Source organism: Sardina pilchardus, chromosome 23 (genome assembly GCF_963854185.1).
Source record: "Sardina pilchardus chromosome 23, fSarPil1.1, whole genome shotgun sequence".
Lineage (NCBI taxonomy): Eukaryota > Metazoa > Chordata > Actinopteri > Clupeiformes > Clupeidae > Sardina > Sardina pilchardus.
The window spans coordinates 10,068,427-10,089,517 of NC_085016.1; the positions used below are offsets into that span (position 1 = coordinate 10,068,427).

General features: G+C 42.8%; 2 protein-coding genes across 3 annotated transcripts; one reads left to right on the plus strand and one right to left on the minus strand.

Moving 5' to 3' along the window:
- Nucleotides 1-171: 171 nt before the first annotated feature.
- On the minus strand, nucleotides 172-11,092 carry trappc13 (trafficking protein particle complex subunit 13). Of its 2 annotated transcripts, XM_062528138.1 has the most exons (13): nucleotides 10,974-11,092; nucleotides 8,112-8,180; nucleotides 6,306-6,405; nucleotides 6,102-6,186; nucleotides 5,712-5,839; nucleotides 5,294-5,366; nucleotides 4,724-4,768; nucleotides 4,220-4,237; nucleotides 2,250-2,383; nucleotides 1,754-1,952; nucleotides 1,158-1,258; nucleotides 815-962; nucleotides 172-570 (listed from the first exon to the last, which is right to left on the minus strand). In XM_062528138.1, the coding sequence occupies exons 1-13, from the start codon at nucleotides 11,050-11,052 to the stop codon at nucleotides 463-465; spliced, it is 1,287 nt and encodes a 428-aa protein (XP_062384122.1). In that variant the 5' UTR covers nucleotides 11,053-11,092; the 3' UTR covers nucleotides 172-462. The 2 variants fall into 2 exon arrangements, with proteins under 2 accessions (XP_062384122.1, XP_062384123.1); XM_062528139.1 differs by lacking the exon at nucleotides 4,220-4,237.
- A 625-nt stretch (nucleotides 11,093-11,717) lies between these two features.
- Nucleotides 11,718-21,056, plus strand: trim23 (tripartite motif containing 23). Its single transcript, XM_062528423.1, has 11 exons — nucleotides 11,718-11,847; nucleotides 12,666-12,828; nucleotides 13,012-13,133; nucleotides 13,697-13,975; nucleotides 14,837-15,019; nucleotides 15,371-15,586; nucleotides 15,979-16,113; nucleotides 16,672-16,801; nucleotides 17,721-17,831; nucleotides 18,242-18,366; nucleotides 18,595-21,056. The coding sequence occupies exons 1-11, from the start codon at nucleotides 11,746-11,748 to the stop codon at nucleotides 18,772-18,774; spliced, it is 1,746 nt and encodes a 581-aa protein (XP_062384407.1). The 5' UTR covers nucleotides 11,718-11,745; the 3' UTR covers nucleotides 18,775-21,056.
- Nucleotides 21,057-21,091: the final 35 nt, after the last annotated feature.

Consider the following 21,091-nt stretch of genomic DNA (forward strand, 5'->3'; position numbering starts at 1 on the left):
ATTTTTATAGACCAGACTGGAACATCATTGACAGTATAACTTTTGAACATGTAGTGCCATTTCCCCCAGCTGCTAAGACTAATCTTTAAATATTTATGAGGATTTCATAAATTAACTTATTAAAAAATCTGTTTATGTGTGTGTTTAATGACAATTTACTTAATCCAAATATCAGAACAGACCATGATAATTTTATTCACATATAGACATTTAAAACATAAGTATTTTTTAAAATAATATTTAAAACACATAAAAGTTGATAGGGAGTGCAGAATCAAAGACATGACAAAATGGGAGACAGATGGGCATTAGAGAGAGAGAGAGAGAGAGAGAGAGAGAGAGAGAGAGAGAGAGAGGGGGAGAGAGAGAGAGGGACAAAGAGAGAGAGAAGTCCGAGAGGAGAGAAGAGCACATTTGGTCCTCTTGAGATGTATGATGCAGGTGGTGTTGAGGGGTGGAGGTCTAACTCTCTGGACTGAAGAAGGGACACACTACACACACCTGAGCGATGTCATCATACTCGTAGGTCCTTTTCAGGAATGTGTCTGTTAGCCTCAGGCCAGAAACACTCTGAAAAATAGAAACACACACAGGTACACACACCATTACAATTCAACACTTCTAGGTATACCATAAACAAGCACACAGACCAACCCTCAATAATCTGAGCTATAAACACACTTGTAGTATTATATTAGCACATTAGATGCAGTAGATGTCATTCACAGACTATCATATACTCAGGTTACGCTCTGTGTTGTTTTCTGTGAGTGTAATTGTGGGTTGAAGTGTAAGTGAGGAGGAGCCCTTTAACCTGTAAGCCCTGCACTGAGGCCAGCAATCTGAGGGGGATCGAGAGGGAGGCACTAGGACCCAGTTTCCCCAGCTGTCTGCCCGACACACCACACCAGTGGATGGATCTGCTGTTGCACATCTCTAGAACCAGGTCCATTGTCCTCTCGCTGCAGGGCAAACGCACGCGCGCACACACACACACACACACACACACACACACACACACACACACACACACACACACACACACACACACACACACACACACAACAGAGGAAACAGATGCACAATTAAGCTGGACACAGTGTGGTATTTCAATGACTGCAAAGCTGAACAGCTAAAACAAAAGCTCCGCTCCACACCTGCAGTTTGTGATTTTACAGGTGATGTCAAATGGCTCCTCTATGTTGACTGTGTCTGGGATGTACTCCAGCGATAGCCTCACGTCTCCATAACCTGGGGCCTACAGAGAGACAGCATAGAGAAAGGGCCTCCCTGAATTAACATCTCAAAACAAACAGAGCAAATCGCAAATCACAGTCACAGACACAGACACAGACACAGACACAGACACAGACACAGACACAGACACAGACACAGACACAGACACAGACACAGACACACAACTAAACCCTTCATGACACCCAAAACCAGTGGTCAATGCACAAACATAAATTTGCTTCAAGAATTGAGCTTACCACCTTTAAATGCTCACTCCCATTTAATGATATTTTGACTAGCGGGTGCTATAAGTAAGTTGCTGCCAAATGAATAATTACAGGAGATCCTCAGTTTGATGAATGATCTATTGTCACTTTCTACACAATGCAATAATGGGGAATTCCATCCACAACTTCCTGCTTTCTCACATACACTGTACACAACATTGTTTTAAGTCACAGCTTTCTTAGGATCTGGAGCTTCCTCTGTAATTATCCACTGCTTCCTGCTTCCTCACCATCCTCTGAAGCTGACTGGTCTGCAGGCGCCCCCTCTCGCCGAGGTTGGTCTTCCACACAATGTCCAGCTTGCCGATGACCGTCACGCCCTTGATGACCCCGGCCTTCTCTGCGAATTCGGGTTTGGGCTTCAGGCAGTAGAGGTACTGCCGTGTGTCCATGGGCTGCAGGTAGGACATCTTACCGAAAGTGGACTCGCTGGAGGACAGAGGGGGGAGCACAGACACAATCCTGCATCTGAGTGTCAGTAAAATATTCAAGACATAACGTCCATTTGTATCATTTTGCCATTTTAAAAGACCCCAGGGTGTTGTTTGAATGAAATTTTACCTTTAAGGATTCAGAATGACACTGTATCTCAAACCAGTCAGGTAGGCCAGACCAAGGAGACATCTAGCATAAGGTTTCTTAATAACTTAAGATGGATACACGCTTATGGTGTGTGTGTGTGTGTGTGTGTGTGTGTGTGTGTGTGTGTGTTACTCTCTAACTTACCCTTCGTCCCCTTCAGTCACGTTGTTCAGTTCTGTGACACTGTACATCAAGGACGGTTCCAGAGACACCTTCTCCATGAACATGGGTGACGTGGTGATGTTCTGGATCTGTGCCTCCAGAAACACCTCATCTGTCTAAGGGTCAACGTTCAAATAATCAGGATGGTGCCGTATAGGCCATCAACAAGTGACCTTCATCAGTAAGTGACCTCTGGGCAGCATCTGACAATTTAGCCACTGGGATTGGCCTTTGTATCTTGTACTACTTTGGAAGAACTTCTACTTCTGGAGAATCTTCTGGTTAGATGTATCATCGATCGGTACAAAGATATCTGTTACTATCTTCTCGTCATATTCTAATAATCAACATGAACAATTTTACATGATCTACTCTTTCATATAAATGGTACAAAAGAGGTTTTGATTTTGTTGTTAGAATATACATGATCTATACCATATCCCTCGAGATAATTCATAACCACTCTCATCACTTCCATTTCACATCCAAATCCACTTGGAGAAGTATTTAGGTATGAATGGTGAATTCGAAACACAATCCGACCATATTGAACTAACTAGTCTAGGTCTAAATAAGGTAATAAGGTGCCAATCCATGCTGTGCCAAATTAATCTGGTGCTGGCCAGAGTCTGACAGGTTGGGATTAGTGTAGCATAGAACACGGTCGGCAGCTGGGATTAGTTCATGCCAGCACTTCAAAGGCTCGTCAAGTAATTCCAAAACCAACAGGCAAAGTCCGCAACCCCTCTCTCCCATGCTGGAGTACGAAATTCCACATACCAGCAGTCTTCCACAAGACCTTGAGCGCAGAGGTGCAAAAGTCCGGCTTCAGAAAGTAAAAATCCTGCAACATTTTTGTTCCAACCTTTCACTTCATCAGCTGATTCTAACTAGCACAGCTCTTAAGCCATGTAGATCAGGTAATTAGTGAAATCACCTGTGTCAGGCGCACAGGTACAGGTAGAACCAATACATGGCAGGACTTTTACTTTCTGAAGCCGAACTCTCACATCTCTGCTTCAGCACGACTTAAGCCTACCTTACACTGACCGACTTTGACAAGATTTGGGAAAGATTCTTGAAAGATTGTAAATCTTTTAACTGATGCCCGTCATTCAAGCTTTACTCAAAAGACTACAATCTTTCAATAATCTTTCCAAAAATCTTGTCAAAGTCTGTTAGTGTAAGGTAGGCTTTACCAAGATTTACAGTCAAACTTTTCAAAAATCAACATGAATACAAATCACCAAGGCATTATTCCAATGAAAGGGGTGTAAGTGAAATGAAAACCCATATCAATTAAGCCTTTTTTGTTGTTAATCTGATTGGACAAAAGATAAATCAGTCGGCAGGTTGAGCAGCATCATTCCCGACTCCCTTCGACTGAAGCAGAATTAAATAGGTGCTTGATTAATGATCCTCACACCACACTTCCAAATTCACTTTTTTTGTGCAGTGAGTCAGCGAGGCCACAAGCTCTGCTTGGAGGACAAGAAGCAGCAGGGAGAACACTAAAGAGGACAATCACCTCCACTGGCTCAACTCAGCCAGCCAATCTGGGTATGTAGAGGGTATTTCTGTGCATTGGTGCGCATGACTGTGTGTGTGTGTGTGTGTGTGTGTGTGTGTGTGTGTGTGTGTGTGTGTGTGTACAAGAGTGAGGGGAGTATTGCTTGTGTGCATATATTTTTGGTCAATAGTACAGACATGTTTTGCTATGCCCTTACTGGAGATGCTCTTTTAGTGTTCTACCCCCATTTTGTTTCATTGACTCCAATTACAGAGAGAAAGAAAGAGAGAACAATGAGAGAGAGAGAACAAAACAAGAACAAGAAAAAGCAGGAACGAAGGAGAAAGAAAGAAAGAAAGAAAGAAAGAGACAGTCTGCAACAAATGATATGGAAAGCAGGGCAGGGCAGGGCTTTAGAGATGAGAAGGGAAAAAACAATTACCACGGAGCTGAGCTCGCTCTAAATGAGAAAATAAAAAACACAGGAACCGTTAACAAAAAGAGATGGGGGGGTTACATGCATGAAACAATAACACATGACAATGCATATTCACCAAGCAAATGATACCATTAAAACACTAGCAAGCATATAACTATGCTGTTACAAAATTGGACTCATGGAAGAAAAGGAAAACAACATGGAACCTTCTGCTAATGGAAATGCTACAGAAGAAAATCAGATTGAGTGACACAGATATATCTCCACAGCACCTAGCAACTAGTATGAATCCATAATATCAAATCTATACGTCCAAGGCTATGGGAATAATATATTATACAACACAACCAAAAGGATGTCTTATCAGGATTTCATACTCAAAAAAAAAAAAATACTGATCTCTGTCACTCATCTCAAAACAAATACAGACATGCATTCTGACTTTGGGTGGCGCAGCCCTTTCTGAAACACTGACAGGACAACACATCAGAAGAAAGGACCTCTCACCTCTGCGTTGTAGAACTTGGTCTTGACATCCAACGGCTTCAGGACCTGATTGAGCAAAGAGTTCAGACTGAAGGAGTTTGCGTCAGCCTCCTCCTCCTCCCCGAGCCCCTCGGGTTCCATAGTCAACAGACTCAACATTTGTTACTACAGACAAAACCCTACAGAGAAACCCTACAGACAAAACCCTACAGAGAAAACCCTACAGAGAAAACCCTCCAGACAAAACCCTACAGAGAAACCCTACAGAGAAAACCCTCCAGAGAAACCCACTGTGTGCTGCACTACACACCACAAGCTTTCCTGTCTGACAGACAAACCTCAAGACACAAAATACTATCTTCAGACGGGAGTCTCTTCTCCCTAAAACTTCCCCTGAGACGTCCACTGCTGCTCTGGTCTGCAAGTGGGGGGCAGTTCCTACGATGTCATTCCCTCATGGCAACATGGAGCCTTGGTGCTAACTGCACTCCGAGGGGGTGACTTAATTAAAAGAGACCAGAGGAACGCACTGGAGGCCTCAGCTTTGGCAAATGTTTGGAAAATGTCTCAGCTTGGGCAGCCTCGGCTCACCTGGAATTTGAAGAACTTCCTGAAGTACATCTTCTCCCCTGACTGGGTGGTATAACTGACAGCACAAACCAATCTGAGGAAGGGGGAAATAAGGCAATCATCTTCATTTCACTTGAATTTCATTCAGGACATTTCAATGTCGTGTTTTGTTCACTTGTCACTCATCATTTAACATTAAAATACGACTTGATTCATATGGCAAGGCAATCAGACAGGTCCTCGATCACGTCATATCTAGCATGTACTTCTAACTTGTATCATAAGTTTGTATCTCTCTCCTCTTTCTCTCATGCATTCACTAAACACAATATATTTAAATCCTTAGGGCCCTCATTAAACGTCAAAGCCTTGTGTCAGCTTTCATGAAAATAGACCAAGTCTCTCTCAGCCCTACAAGACTGTTGGTTCAGATGCGTACATGTGTGTGCCGATCTCCTTGACCTCATGATGGATGACATCGTCGATGCAGCGGTCGGGCTGGAGCTCCGAGACGGCTGCGCTGGACGCAGACAGGTTGAGCCTCTGGGAGCTCGTCTGCAGATCAGCCTGCGAGGGCGAGAGACAGGAAACAGGAAGTCAATTCCAGCCAATTCACATGTACAGTATCCCTTTTGTGTATTGTGCAAAATTGATAAAGAATGTGTGCTTCTATATATATATATTTTTATTTCATTAATTTTACTCTGCTAAAGCAAAGAGTTTTGCCAGCAGTCCTCTGTTACGAAAGGGTTAACGAGTCGAGGCAGCACTGAGAGAGGACCGCCAAATGATGCACCTGGTTTCAGAATCCACTCATTCAGCTGCTCACCTTCACTAGGATGTCTTTCACCACCTGGCTGCTGTCATTGTGTACGCTGATATAGCTGGAGAAGGTCTCGCCTAAGAAAATATTTCTATGGGGAAAAACATACACTCATTTTACCAGGTTCACTGTGCAGAGAGTTTTTTTTTTTTTTTTTTTTTTATCTTTGTGGATATTATTTTTAAGTTAATGCATAATTCATGGTTTTACCCAAAATTCTGAGGGAGTGTCAACATTTCTCCCAGCATCAGCATCTCTGCCCCTCTGATGATCGAAGGATCATTTTTCATGAGCTGAGAAAACAAATCCCCTGTGAACAGACACAGACATATGTAGACACACACACACACACAGATAGATCAGAGGTCTGGGGCATAGCACTTTCTACTTTTCAATAGTGACAGCTGTGACACTTGCATGGAGAGAGGTGACAGTCATATGCACAAGCTAGACACAGTGTTGAAACGGTAGGAAAACACACACACACACACACACACACACACACACACACACACACACACACACACACTACAACGTTTAATACACATCATACACAATGCAATGACACCTGGAACGAACAAACAAAAACACACACACACACACAATACCACTTTTCATACACATCATACGCAATGACACCTGGAACGAATAAACACACACACACACACACGGTTATTCTAGGAGACAAAAGGCTGTGAAGGACAAAGGTGACTGAAGGTAAAACCCTGTAACACTGATAGAGCACAAACGCATCTTCAAACCCTGAGACAGACACAGGCAGCCCCATGAGAGACATTTAAGCCTGGCTCTGCACTTCCCCTACGCCAATCATCTTACTATGCTAACTGTCGAGAACTGAGTGTCATGGATTTCCTGAGTGAAAAGAAAACGCATTCAGAATGAACTTGTGTCCAATAAACATATGTTCTATACATCTGATCGTTCCTGCTCTTTGTAATACCTGCCTCATTCCCAGTGATTTACAGTGGAAAGGAACCACTGAGCGCTTCTCCACTCATATAAATAGCGGAGCCACATGGAAGTGTCACTGTGATTAATGGGGCTCCATGCGAACCGGCTGTCGGCCAGTGATCGAATTTCACAGAGCTGGCTTCAGGCTTGGGAGAAAACAAACATTATAAATTCCTGTCAGATTGTGGGGGGGTGCTATATTTGGGTGCTGGGGTCATACTGGGAACTTTGCAGTAATTCTGCTAATGAATGAGTTTCCAAAGGCACAGCAAGAATAGAGCAGAGATCAAATTTATGTTAAGTTACCTTGCAGCCATTACTGTAGAATATGATGTATGCTTGTGGCTATGACTGGCTATAATTAATCTGTCAAGCTACACAGTCTTCTTTGCTGATACATAAGCTAAGGTGTGAAAAGCTTATTGCATTCTCATTGACTTAAACATCCCATGCAGTGCTTAGAACATTCAAGGAATGAATGTGGCAGGTGAAAGTTCCAAACCAGGCATACTGTACACACACACAGAAGAGTCCTACATCCCATGCAGTGCTTAGAACATTCAAGGAATGAATGTGGCAGGTGAAAGTACCGCGCACACACACACACACACACACACACACACACACACACACACACACACACACACACACACACACACACACACACACAGAAGAGTCCTACCTAACACAAAAATGAATAGAATATATACTTTTTTGATCCCGTGAGGGAAATTCAGTTCTCTGCATTTAACCCAATTTAACCGAATTAGTGAACACACAGCACACAGTGAACACACAGTGAGGTGAATCACACAACCCAGAGCAGTGAGCTGCCTGCCCAACCAGCGGCGCTCGGGGAGCAGTGAGGGGTTAGGTGCCTTGCTCAAGGGCACTTCAGCCGTGGTGGACTGGTCGGGGATCGAACCGGCAACCCTCCGGTTACAAGCCCGATGCGCTAACCAGTACACCACGGCTGCCCACTCACATACACACAGACACAGAGACACAGAGACAGACAAACACAGACACACACACAAACCCAACCTGGTAGATCCCGGTCTTCACACGTCACCGGCATGTTTGTGAAGAGTGTGGGCTTTGTAAGCCGCATCACTGTGGACAAACAAGTAAACAAAAACAATGGGCAACAGCAATTAAATGTCATGGAAACAGAAGTGCCATTACTACCAACAAGTAGCCAGATTCCATCCATCAGCTAAGACTAAGACAAAACCATCCTAAGACTGAGAACAATTTGACAGCGAAAAATAAAATACAGGTAAAATAAAAGGTATAAAGGTGTAAATATATAAAAAGGTATAAAGAGGTATATTTATGTAAGTAAAAATATAAGTCAGATCTAGAAAATGGCAGATACATCCATGTATCCAGTCATGTTATCATTGCATACTTCATAATATGGACAATTTATATATAGCCTAATTATAATAGGTCTAATTAGGCCATTTTAATAACCTCTTAAGCTACCTAATTGGTCTTTGAACTTACTGACAGAAGAGTATCACAGTTGATAAAATGAGTGATTTCAGACATTTCTGGGAGGTTTCCACTGCAGTGAAACTAGCTCAAAATACTGAAATCACTATAAAGCCAATGATTTGCCTTTGGTATTTAGAATGTGTACCTCATGATAATGAAACTGATATCTTCACAAGCAGCTCAGACAGCAGAACTTGTGAAATCACATACTGACACATACTGGCCTTATAGTCTACTACAAGCCTATTTGATGAGTAATTTCAAGCTTTGCCAACGCTATATTTACTATTTTACAAGGTATCTAGGTATTCAGATGCGGTACTGGTGGGCGGTGAGTGCTACAGTGGGATAATTAAGCCTGTGAGTTATTGTCGTCTCACATGTTTGTGCGTACGGAGGGTGCATGACCCTGGCCCAAGGTTGAAGTGGTTTAGTAGCAGCAATCTGACTCAAATGATTGTGTAATAGGCCATTACATGAGAAATATTAAGGCAAATATGATATAGACTATGAATATTACAATATTATAGATTATATATTAGGCTATATACTGTTCCTTTGATAGAGACGAACTGAACACAATACTATTTTGGAAAAAAACTCCCTGGTCTTGACTATGGAAGGTCCAAATAAATCAGAGTGCAAGTCATTTATTGCTACTTCTCTGGTTTTATGCTGAACATGTGTTGAGCTACTGACAGCATTCCAGAGAAGGCTGTAAAAGCCTCTCCTCCCATCGCCTGTTGACTGACTTGAAGATGTTTCAGACCGAGCCAAGTCAGTGTCAACAGCTACTGTACATCAATTGCGTACATATTCACAAGCCAGACCAGTGCAGCTTATAAATGCTAATTTTAGGCTAAACGTAGCTTAGACCAAAAGTCTCAGGATTCAACATAAGCACTGTCTGACCTGCTGGGTCAGGACATATAAAGAGCATAACAGGGTAGTTGGAAGGCCAGTCACTTGTCCTTTTGGGCTAACGTCAATTGTTCTGCCCATCACCACCATTCAGTTCACCTCTGATGCTAACTTGTTGAATCTACTGTAAATGTGTGAAGCTATTGGCAGAAAGAGGGGTTCATTAGGCCAAAATGTGACAAAACAAGTTTTATGTAAAAAAGAGACTTTTTGGGGGCAATAGATATATCAGATGTACAGGCCAGGGGCTAATGTGAGGGAAATCTGATGTTGGACCCTAGTCATTATACTTTATGCCCTTCATGGACAGAATATCACCACTAAAAAGCAATTACGCCTGTATTTGCTTTGCACTACATTCAATGGAAAACCACTTTGACTTTGGAAATGTTTGCGTTATGTCCGGTTGATAACACTGTATGATGTATACCCAAAGGAAAGACTGACAAAAGTATACATTGCTGTTTTCTGACTGCTTCAATCTATATCCAGCATCTCCTTCACCTGCAAATACATCAGCTAAGGAGGCCTATTTCTAACTCTCACTTGATTTAAATGGATAAACCAGGCCCCATCACATTACATGACAAAGTCGTTTGATTTGTGAAATTAGTTAAATGTTTTCAATAGCAAGGAATGGAGAGGGTGGAGGGTATATTTTGTCCTCTCGACCTTAGCAGGGCGCATCTGTCCTCAGAACTCCACAGCACAGGTATTAGGAGGACAGGCAGACTACTGTCTCAAGTTTTACAAGACCCGAGATGACTGCTGACTTTGGTCTCTACAATCTTGGCAGAGACTGCCTGCTGGTGTCATTCTGGGCTAACTGCAGCTCAGGCATTGGTGTGGCGCACAGTGCCAGGCTGCTCAATGGGCTTCCCGTGTCTAGACATTTCCACATTGTTCATAATTGAAAGGATACCCTTAATAATCTATCGATGCAATTAATTCAGTAATCTACCAGTCACGTCATCACGTATCCGATGGGATACAGAAATCAACATTGCTTGTCATTAAAAACGAGAACTCCACATTATGGATAGCCTACATATGGGGATGCAAACATGTCACTGCGACGTCTGACAGTCTAACGTCAAGGTGAACTACCGATGACTAACTTAACGTTAATTATTGCTTTAATGAATCTGAAATTAGACAACGTTAGCCAAGCACCAGCTGAGGCTGTGTTCACGCCCTCTTCTTCCTGGAGTTGTACATCATTTTCGCATAACGTATCGCATGATCCGTTATAAATACACTGCATTCTATCAATTTATTGAGGATACACCAAAACGGAATCATGTTAACGTCAGTTATGCTCGCATCAAAACATTATGTCGCTGAGTATTTAGATTAGCTTCCATGCTAGGACCCATATCGCCAGTTTCAGTTGTTGAAACGACTGTTGTCAGGTGGATAAAGAACTGTACAGCTGAAGGAATGTTGTAAAAATAATGTAAATGTGAACGGTAAATCGAGAAGTACCTTTTAAGGCCAAAAGATGCTCTTGTTTAGCTTGATTCACTTCCATTTTCCCCTGTATTGTTGACCTTTCACCTTGCATACCAATCTGACTTACGGCAACCCGAGAGTGACCAACTACATCGGTGAGTGTCGCGTTTGGAAATACTTTAGTATCTAACTGCAGAGCTACACTGCCTCCAGTGGTGTGTTTTAAAATGCACATTTTGGTGTGTTTTGGAATGTGAATTTTGGGTTTAAATCTATGGTTTTAAATGTAGTAGTCTTGGATATATTGGTCATACAAACCATATAGCAAGCGATATTAATTATCATCTTCATATCTGTAAGCCCCCAAATTAATCATGCTTTGTTTCCCTGTGTGGTCTAGGCCTACTCATTACCCACACTTGATAAAACAAACTAGCAGTTTCTGTTTCGGGTCAAGTTGTTTTGGTTAAAATGGTCACTTTTGGAGTAAATAGTCTGAATAAAAACTGAATGAAATTCTTGTGGCAGGCAACTGCGCTATCGGTAATAAACTGACGGAAACAGCTGACAGAACGTTCCACTTTTTTGTTGTGGGTAAAGTTATGCTATCAATTTACTTCTTTTGTGCCCTCCGAAAATAATTCAAATATATGTGTAACTTCAAATGTAACAAGTAAATAATAATCTGCATGCAGAAAAATGCATTAAAGAAAGAACGGTATATCTGTATAAGATATATATTATAGCTTACTGTAGCCTAGCTACATTTTTACGGTTGAGATGTCGTAGTTGGTAGAGTCCAAGGATGGCCGCTGCTGCTGCTGCGGGTATAAACAAGCCAGGGGCCGCCGCAGCAATGGAATCGGGTCCCCGATATAATAGGGGTACCGCGGGTAATACAGTAAAGGTATATCATTGTGTTTGTGAATAGAGATAATAGTGCTTTGATGTTTATTTCACTCTCCACCGTCTTGCTACTCAACGTCAGGATGTGCCTCCGTGGCTGAGGCGCAGCGCAACTCCACAGTACGGATGGACGCAGCCGTAGCTAGCCAGCTAGAAAATAAGCAAGCAAACAAAAGACAGTACTAAAATAGCGAGAGTGATTCTGTTTATGGGGGATAATACTGTCTTGCAATAACGTACATACACCAAACGTTGTAACGTGGTCGAGAGCCCTGTTGTTGCGATCATTTTTGACATAGGCAAATGCCTTTGCTGGCTAGAGCAGCCAGTCACAGAGCTCATGCCAGCTTGTGCGCTGTTATTATGTCTGCTGGACTAAATTAGATAGCTAACTCAAAAGAGACGGACAACCTGTAGATGACTCAGAACGAGGTCACAGTGAAAATGCTCATGGAGCAGACATGTAATATTACGTGAATAATATAATTCATTATATTTTATATTTTTAGCTAATAAATCTCGCATGCCAGCTCTGCACAGGGACGTTCGGTTCAGCTTATCATTAGCTAGTCTAATCGCCTACCATGCTCTTTACTTTAAGAGAGCATGGGATTTAAGTTCCTAGCACCGTGTGAAACAGCTCAGCTATTTATGTTATGCGGAAGGTTTAAATTAATGCAATGCTGCTCAACAACATGATCAGCAAGGTAGCCGCCGCATTAAGCTGCTCTGAATTCTAAATTTGATTGTCAAATGTGCAAAGTGTTATTTTGATTGTGTGAGAAAGTATTAAGCAATTGCTCGCTGATGCTTGTGCAGGTTCTAGAGTGTGGAGTCTGTGAAGACGTTTTCTCGCTTCAAGGGGAGAAGGTCCCCCGGCTGCTGCTTTGTGGTCACACCGTCTGCCATGACTGCCTGACGCGGCTACCGTTGCATGGCAGGGCCGTGCGCTGCCCCTTCGACAGACAGGTCACAGAGCTGGGTGAGTCGCCTATCCTCAGTAATATGAACTCTATGAATAAAGATGTTTTATAGAAGGTCAGGCTAACTACACTGCAATTAACAAATATGTGTCACTCATAGAACTAACGACGTGTTTTGTTTGACTCATGGGTTGTTGTTTTTGTAGTAAATTGAACTTGCTGTTTCATTTGCTGCTCATCAGGAGATTCAGGTGTTTGGGGCCTGAAGAAGAATTTTGCTTTGTTGGAGCTGTTGGAGAGGTTGCAAAATGGAGCCTCAAACCAGTCTGGCATTGCTGAGGATGCCCTCAAGGAGATGGGTGAGGTAGGTAACAAGACACTGCCAGGTGGATCAGCTAGTTTTAGGATTTGTATGTAGATTTGTATGTATTGTATGTATTTCTATGTAAACTTGGGTGACCATGGTTCATCCAAGACATATCGTGACCTAATGTTGTCATACAGCAGGGCCATGCAGTGCTGTCGTTCATCTGAAATGTTTCCAAACTGCTGTTGCAGTTTGTAGTGATCATGCCATCATGCCTGCACATGTACCATCTGATAAACTACTATGCAGCATATTTGTTGCAAACTTGTAGTACTAGTACTTGTAGATCTGCTTCAATGATATCAGTGTTTGTTCCTACTACTCTTAGAATGTAGAGTGTATGTAAGAACAGTTACAAAATGATATGGATGTGATTAATTCATTCATTAATTGATTGATTGATTGATTGATACATATTATTTTATCCATCCCCAAAAGGAAATTGTTGTGTTACAGCAGCAATTAATCATATGAATATATATCGCTCAAACATGATGACCTGAGATGAGATTAAAGGCATGTTCTCTAGATGCCTGACCTCCACCCTGTGTCTGTTGCAGCGCATCATCCGGTGCGACGAGGACGAGAGCCACACGGCGACCATGTACTGCACCGTGTGCGCCACGCACCTGTGCGCCGAGTGCTCTCTGCTAACGCACTCCACGCGCACGCTGGCCAAACACCGGCGCGTGCCGCTGGAGGACAAGCCTCACGAGCGCACGCTCTGTCCGCAGCACCAGGTGCACGCCATCGAGTTCGTCTGCCTGGAGGACGGCTGCCTGCCCGGACCCCTCATGTGCTGCGTCTGCAAGGAGTACGGCAAGCACCAGGGACATAAGGTACGGATCAGATCAAGGGTGTGGGCAGCTCTGTCGCAAGTAGGGAGTATGATAGTCACCATGGGTGCCTCTCATTTGGTCTTTTATACACCCTCCCTTACTTCCTCGATCCTCGTCCTCACTGATCTAGATGAAGAATGATGGGGCGGCAACAATGGGATAGTCTATCCAGTGTTAGTTGTAGATCAGTGGGAACGCCCCTCGAGGATCGAGCATCAAGGATCGAGGAGAGAGTTTGAGAGTCACCCCATGAGGGGCCTGTTTGTCAGAAGTCACATGATCTGTGAAATCTGATGTTATTTTTCCTGATCTTGAGATTGTGAAACTGTCTTCTTTAGACTAGGTCTGTTTAGATACCGAGAATTGTTTGTTATGGCATTTGCTTTCACATATCAAATAATATGCTTGGATATAGAAACAATGGATCCATTGAAACATTTTACCAGATGTGTGTTGGACTAGTTTATTGTGAAAAACAAAAAAACGGAGACACATACATACAAACGGAGACATAATTGCTGACTGAAGCGTGAAGTGTTGCAATGTTGTTGGCATTTGAAATGGACTGTTAAGTGTCAGCTATTCTGGTAGAATGTAGCATAATCTGTTCAGGGATTATGTAGTAAGGTGTTTCTGAGACTGCAAAAAAGTGAAAAAAGTATGCTTACAGAGTTTTAGTGAGACAAAAGATGCTGTCTGTTGTGCATCTGAATTTCCCCTTGGGGATCAATAAAGTATCTGTCTGTCTGTCTGTCTGTCTGTCTGTCTGTCTATCTCTATATATCTCTATCTCTATCTATATATCTATCTATCTATCTATCATGTAAACTAGCCTTTAAAGTGGTTTTGTTCTGGATATAGCATGCAGTGTTGGAGGCTGAGGCTAACCAGATCCGAGCGTCCATCCTGGACATGGCACACTGCATCCGCACCTTCACGGAGGAGGTGGCGGAGTACTCCCGCAAGCTGGCCGGCATCGTCCAGCAGATAGAGGGCGGTGAGCAGGTGGTGGAGGACAGCATTGGCATGTCTCACACAGAACATGTAAGTGTTGTCAAATAAACAAATGAATAAACAAGCGAACAAGCAAACACAATCTCAGACACAAACTCTTAATCTGTTAGAACTGACGCATTGATGCTAGTGCTGTCAAAACTAACGTGCAAATCGACCTCAATTATTTCATTACATATAATATATACGCACATGTGTCTTTGTTCAGCCTTACAGTGAGACGCTAATTCGATTTTTGCACTTTGCAGTCATGCAGATTTTTTTCTTAGATACTTTACAGATGCTTCTCTGCCACCTTGGTGTTTGAGAGTGCGGTGTACTACTTTAGCACTCTGCAGTCATACAATCACCGCTCACCTTTGTTATGTGGTTTCCTGCCAGGTCCCTGGCACGGCAGAGAGCGCTCGCTCGTGTGTGCGGGCGTACTTCGCCGAGCTGCACGAGACCCTGTGTCGGCAGGAGGAGATGGCGCTGAGCGTGGTGGACGCTCACGTGCGCGAGCGCCTCATCTGGCTCCGGCAGCAGCAGGAGGACATGACCATCCTCCTGTCTCAGGTGTCCACCGCCTGCCTGCACTGTGAGAAGACCCTGCAGCAGGTACAGTGGCCACTTCCTCTTTCCTTCAGTTCTCAAGTCACATTTACAGTAATTTCCGGCATATAAGCCGCATTGTGTATAAGCCACAGGACAGTATTTTATGCAAGTTAAAAGAAACAAAACCATATTAACACCATATTAGCTGCCCCCCTGTATTAACCTCATAGTGGAAGAAATTGTGCAAAATCAATGTATAAGGGTAATAGTCGGGAAATTACGGTAACTCTTTTTGAAAAATAGATAAAGATATTACAAGGGGTTTCTAGAATGTGTTCTTTATAAAGTGAGGATATAACGTGTATATAAGTGGAACATAAAGTGTATATTTTTTCTAGTGTGTGTGTATACACAGTATTACAGTGTGTCTGTAATCACGTAATGTCCCCTTTTAGGATGATTGCAGGGTGGTGTTGGCAAAGCAGGAAATTAATCGGCTACTGGAGACCTTACAGAAGCAGCAGCAGCAGTTCACCGAGTTGGCCGACCATATCCAGCTAGACGCAGGCATTCCTGTCACCTTTACTAAGGTACACCAGCATCCTGCTCAGAGAAAATCACAGTTGGACAATGGCCTAATAGACACATGCATCTCATATCTCCAAACAGACCTAGATTGTCAAGACATGGAAATAAGAAGCTGTGGTGAAATATTATAATCAGACATGGGACCCTAAATTAAAGGCAGCAAAGCCTAAACTCTTAGCTAAAGCTAATCTGATAATGAGGCAAAATTTGCTACTAAAGCAATTTGTTGATTTAATATGAGCAAGATCTTGAGCAAGAGCCCAAACATCAGCACTCAATGCTGCTACACACCACAAGACTGCTTCAGTTCAAGCACAAGATTCTTTTTTCTTGCTGTTTAAATTAGGGCCCCTATTTTTACAGCCTGTATGATTGCTTTCTGAAGCACTGACAATGAATGCTGCAATACGTATTCGACCAAATAAGGCTGACAACTTACAAGGAGTAACAAGACCGTTTGTATTGATTGTATGTTAAAAATAAACCCCCGTAAACGAGATCAAGGTTAGGCTGTATGAGTACCAGTAAGAATCCTCATAAAAATACTTTCACCCCTCTAGGACAACCGTGTGCACATTGGCCCAAAGATGGAGATCCGTGTGGTCACTCTTGGTCTGGATGGTGCTGGGAAGACCACCATTCTCTTCAAGTTGAAGCACGATGAGTTCATGCAGCCCATTCCCACCATAGGTAAACAAAATGGCCTTTTGAATATGAATGTCCAGTATCATGTCACATTTGAATCAATAGTAGAGTTTAGGTCTAAAATTAGCAAGCATGCAAGTCACCACCACCAACAACCACTCAGATGTCACTGATGAAACCTTGCAAGCATGTAGGTGATGTGCTGTGATGTGGCTTTTCTTACATCTTTGATGGGTGTTCACACCTGAACAGCAAACTACATAGTGTGACTGTCTTTTACATGACTGTTTAGCATCAAAAATCATTTCAGAATGATACCAAAAGTAGTTGCATATAAAAACATACTAGTGGACATTTCTAACATAATCATTAGCTGTTGCAGTATCAACAATCTTCCACCGCAGTCAAGGACTAAACCAGTAAGGGGGTCTTTGCAATACAACAATGGTATTGTTTTAATTATGTGTTGTTAGCTGCATTGAACAGACAAAACACTATGTGTGATTCGTCATAAAGCAGACAGATGTTTTGCCTTTTGGCTTTTAGGAAATGAGACGTAATAGTAGTTGCTAAATCTATGTACTGATTTCAACACGTAAATGTTTTGTTTTTCTTCCCATTTCATCATACACGAGTCCTGTATGTTTTGTGTAACCTTCTGAACAAACCCACTTATTTACAAAGGCTCTCTTCCAGGTATACACAGTAAATAAATGGCATGTACTGCAGGTGTATGCCAATATGGCAAACATGCTGATCTTGATGCAACTACTATTAAAGCCCTCCCATAATGGATAATTAACTTCAGGAATCCCAATATTTGGGAGACACCAGAATCACTAGATTAAACGCTACATTAAAATTGCTATTGCTCAGAGACTAACCACTATGTCTCTGGACTATTTCTGACCGACAGCTTCCTCTCTTTTGTGATACCATCTGCTCTGGTCGCCCCTTCATACAGGTTTTAACGTGGAAACAGTGGAGTATAAAAACCTGAAGTTCACCATTTGGGATGTAGGGGGGAAGCACAAACTTCGTCCCCTGTGGAAGCACTACTATCTGAACACCCAAGGTACCCCCCCCCCCGTCTTTCTGTCTCTCTTTAATCTTCCTGTTATTGAATTTCATTGTTCATAGGTGTGGCTGTTATGTTCTATAAATAGTATATAAATAATTGAACACAGTCGTGCTGGTTTCTGAAGCAGCTACTTTATGGGAAATGGATAAGTAGACTGCTCTGTGCTCAAACATTACCATGGCAACCAGTCACTGGGATTCACTGTAAAGTGCAAGAACTGCCAATGATTGTTCTACTTCAGAGCAAAATGAAATAAGCAAAAGAGAAGTCAAATGAATAATAAAAAAAAGCCATTTTCTACATTACTGTAAGGATTTGCTGTAGGCATGCCTGTTAAACAAGAAACAGCAGGTGAAAAGATGGTTTATCCTGTTGTGTGTGTGTGTGTGTTTGTTTGTGTGTAGCGGTGGTGTTTGTTATCGACAGCTGTCACAGAGACCGGCTGATGGAGTCCCACAGTGAGCTGGCCAAGCTGCTCACAGAGAAGGAACTGCGAGATGCACTACTCCTCATCTTTGCCAACAAACAGGTGAGCGGAAGACAAAATGGCTCAAATGAACAGTTCAGGCTGCAGAAGGTTTATTGATTCAAGGTTTTATGCTCTATTGCCTACGCTACAGGTATTTCATTTCAGTCTGCCCAAGCATTTTGTCATGAATGATCTTCTTGAATATACATTTTCTGACGATCACAAAATGTAACTGTAGTATTATTTTCCACTTTGTTTGTTTGTTTGTTTGTTGTTGTTGTTGTGTAGGACGTGGCGGGCGCCGTGTCGGTGGAGGAGATGACGGAGCTTCTGAGTTTGCATAAACTGTGCTGTGGCCGCAGCTGGCACATCCAGGGCTGCGACGCGCGCAGCGGCCTCGGCCTCCACGAGGGCCTCGATTGGCTCTCCAGGCAGCTGGTGGCAGCCGGGGTGCTGGACGTCGCCTGAGGGAAGACCCTTTTGCCCCAGAGGCCCCTTTCCTCTGGTGACCTGGCTTCAGACTGCCCGTCCCCGCCCCTGCCCCCCTTTACTTGTAGCGATATCCACAACCATCCAATAACCATGAGAAATCATCCAGCATTCACACAATCCCACTACACGCCTTCATTTCCTGCGAGCATCACGAGACCGTCAACCCCAACCCTCCTCACTCATGATCATCCTCCAGTTAGTCGCTCATTAATATTACTCACCATCCCAAGAAAAAGTTTTAAAAAAATCCTAAAAAATATCCATCATCAAATCCATCCAAATCCAAAAAACCAAACACCTGAGAGTGTTTCCCCAATCCAATGCAATTCCGGTGATCTGCCTGAGAAACTGTAAATGTTGAATGATGGCAGTTACAATGCTCCCGGTCTTTCGAAGCATCCTCGTCATCTTATTCAGTAGGGTTCTCCGAGTAGATTTTGATGTCGCTAGATACAGCCCCACAGGCCCAAACTCTACACACCCAATCCAGGCCTGGCCGGGAGGCTGAGGGCAGAGGAAGGAACCAAACTGGCCTGCCATCGTGGGTTCTTCTTAGCCAAATCTCCAACGCCCACAACATGTCGCCCTCCACTGGATCTACTGAACTTTGCGCTTGGCTAATGCTTACTCCTCATGATGATGTAGCTGGATGTGTGCACATGAAGCTGCCCTGTTAGCTCTGCCTTTCTGCCCTTCTACATGGAATAGAGTAGCTATTCACCTCCCTCATGTGTCCTTTTTTAAAATGTGAACGTCATGAGGTTTAACTGCTGGGCTGTTTTATTGTTGCTAATTCCTCTCTGTGTATAGTAGTAACTTTGGCTATACGCTACTACTGCTAGTCTTACATTAGTTGGTTACTTTTCCAGCCCTTCAAGATATAGCATAAATACACTTAGTGGTCATCCAGCTATCACTCAATACAGTCATAAACAGAAAGTTTGGTGTCGGTTCTGTGTACTACAGCATAACCAGTTGTCTCTACTAAAGTATAGAACCTCGTAGCTCAGCTCTGTAATTCAGTGTTGACCAGAATCCAGCACTTTGTTGTACCTTTTATTATAGCTTAGCCACTGAGCTGTTGGCATCCGTGTAGTGTTATGGCTGTGCTTAAGACGAGGGTCTGATGTGTTCGGATCAATAGATCGCAAAGCAATTTTAGTTGGCGGACAGGTCCGACCACACTAAATGAATACGCTGTCTGTGCAAATGGGTCTAATTCTACTATTTCTATGATTGACTCTTAAGATTGATTGATTATAAAAGTGTTACACGTATGTCCTGGATTTAATGACCTATTAATGAATTAATTAATGTGAATTCCACAAGGCCTGTTGTTCATAGTGGTTGTCTTCAGATAACCGTGGACTTCTCCGTGCCTCAAGCGCCCAGCTTAAAGAAACAAGCTGGAGAAGCACCTGTCTGCTCCTCATTGCCAAACCAGCAGCATAACCTCTGTCTGAGCAATGAACAAAGAGCTTCGTATAACACCCTCCATATTTAAGGTCTTTGTAATATTTTTAATATTATTGAATTTTAAGTTGAACACCTTTAGCAGGTGCAGGTTACTATTTCCTTGCAATGTGTTAGTTGAATTAATAATGGGTTTGTTACAAAGATGCAGGTTACTGAAATGCTATTTATGTTGTTTCTGTATGTGCTAAGTTGTTGTGGTACGTATGGGTGTGATGTATGCAGCTGTGGAAAGGAAGTTACGGCAGATGTGGGGTCAAATCACCTGTAGCTTCTCCTTAATCTAGTCATATGGAGAAGATAGAAATCTGAACACATATGGCCAGTTTCCCATTTCCCCGATTAATCTCAGTTGCAGAGACAGAGCTGTTCTCAATGGAAATTTTCACTGAAGTTCCTTTTTTTTTTTTTTTTTAGTCAAATACTAAGCTTAATCCATATTTGTGAATCTCGCCCTTAATCTCCTCTGAACTGATTTTGTTAGTGTGTCCTGGAAACATACCGGAGCAGTGGGGTATGAGTCACAGGCCTTGCTCCGAGGAGACTTATCCTCTCATTCTTTCTCTTGGCTGTGCGATGTGTAGGTCATGAGCATGTGTGAAAATAGACTTAACTCCAGCCCCCAGCCCCATAAAGTTTGGCCAATCTGCTTTTCTTTCCTTGCACGAGTTCTGGGAACTTGTGAAGCACAGCACACATCGACACATTTGTATCTTGTGGACTTTGATGGCTTTTGTATGACTTCATAAGTTGTGTAATGCTATTAAAAAAAAAACTAGCTCATGGTTGTGTGCCCTATTTAATTTTTTTACACCCATCC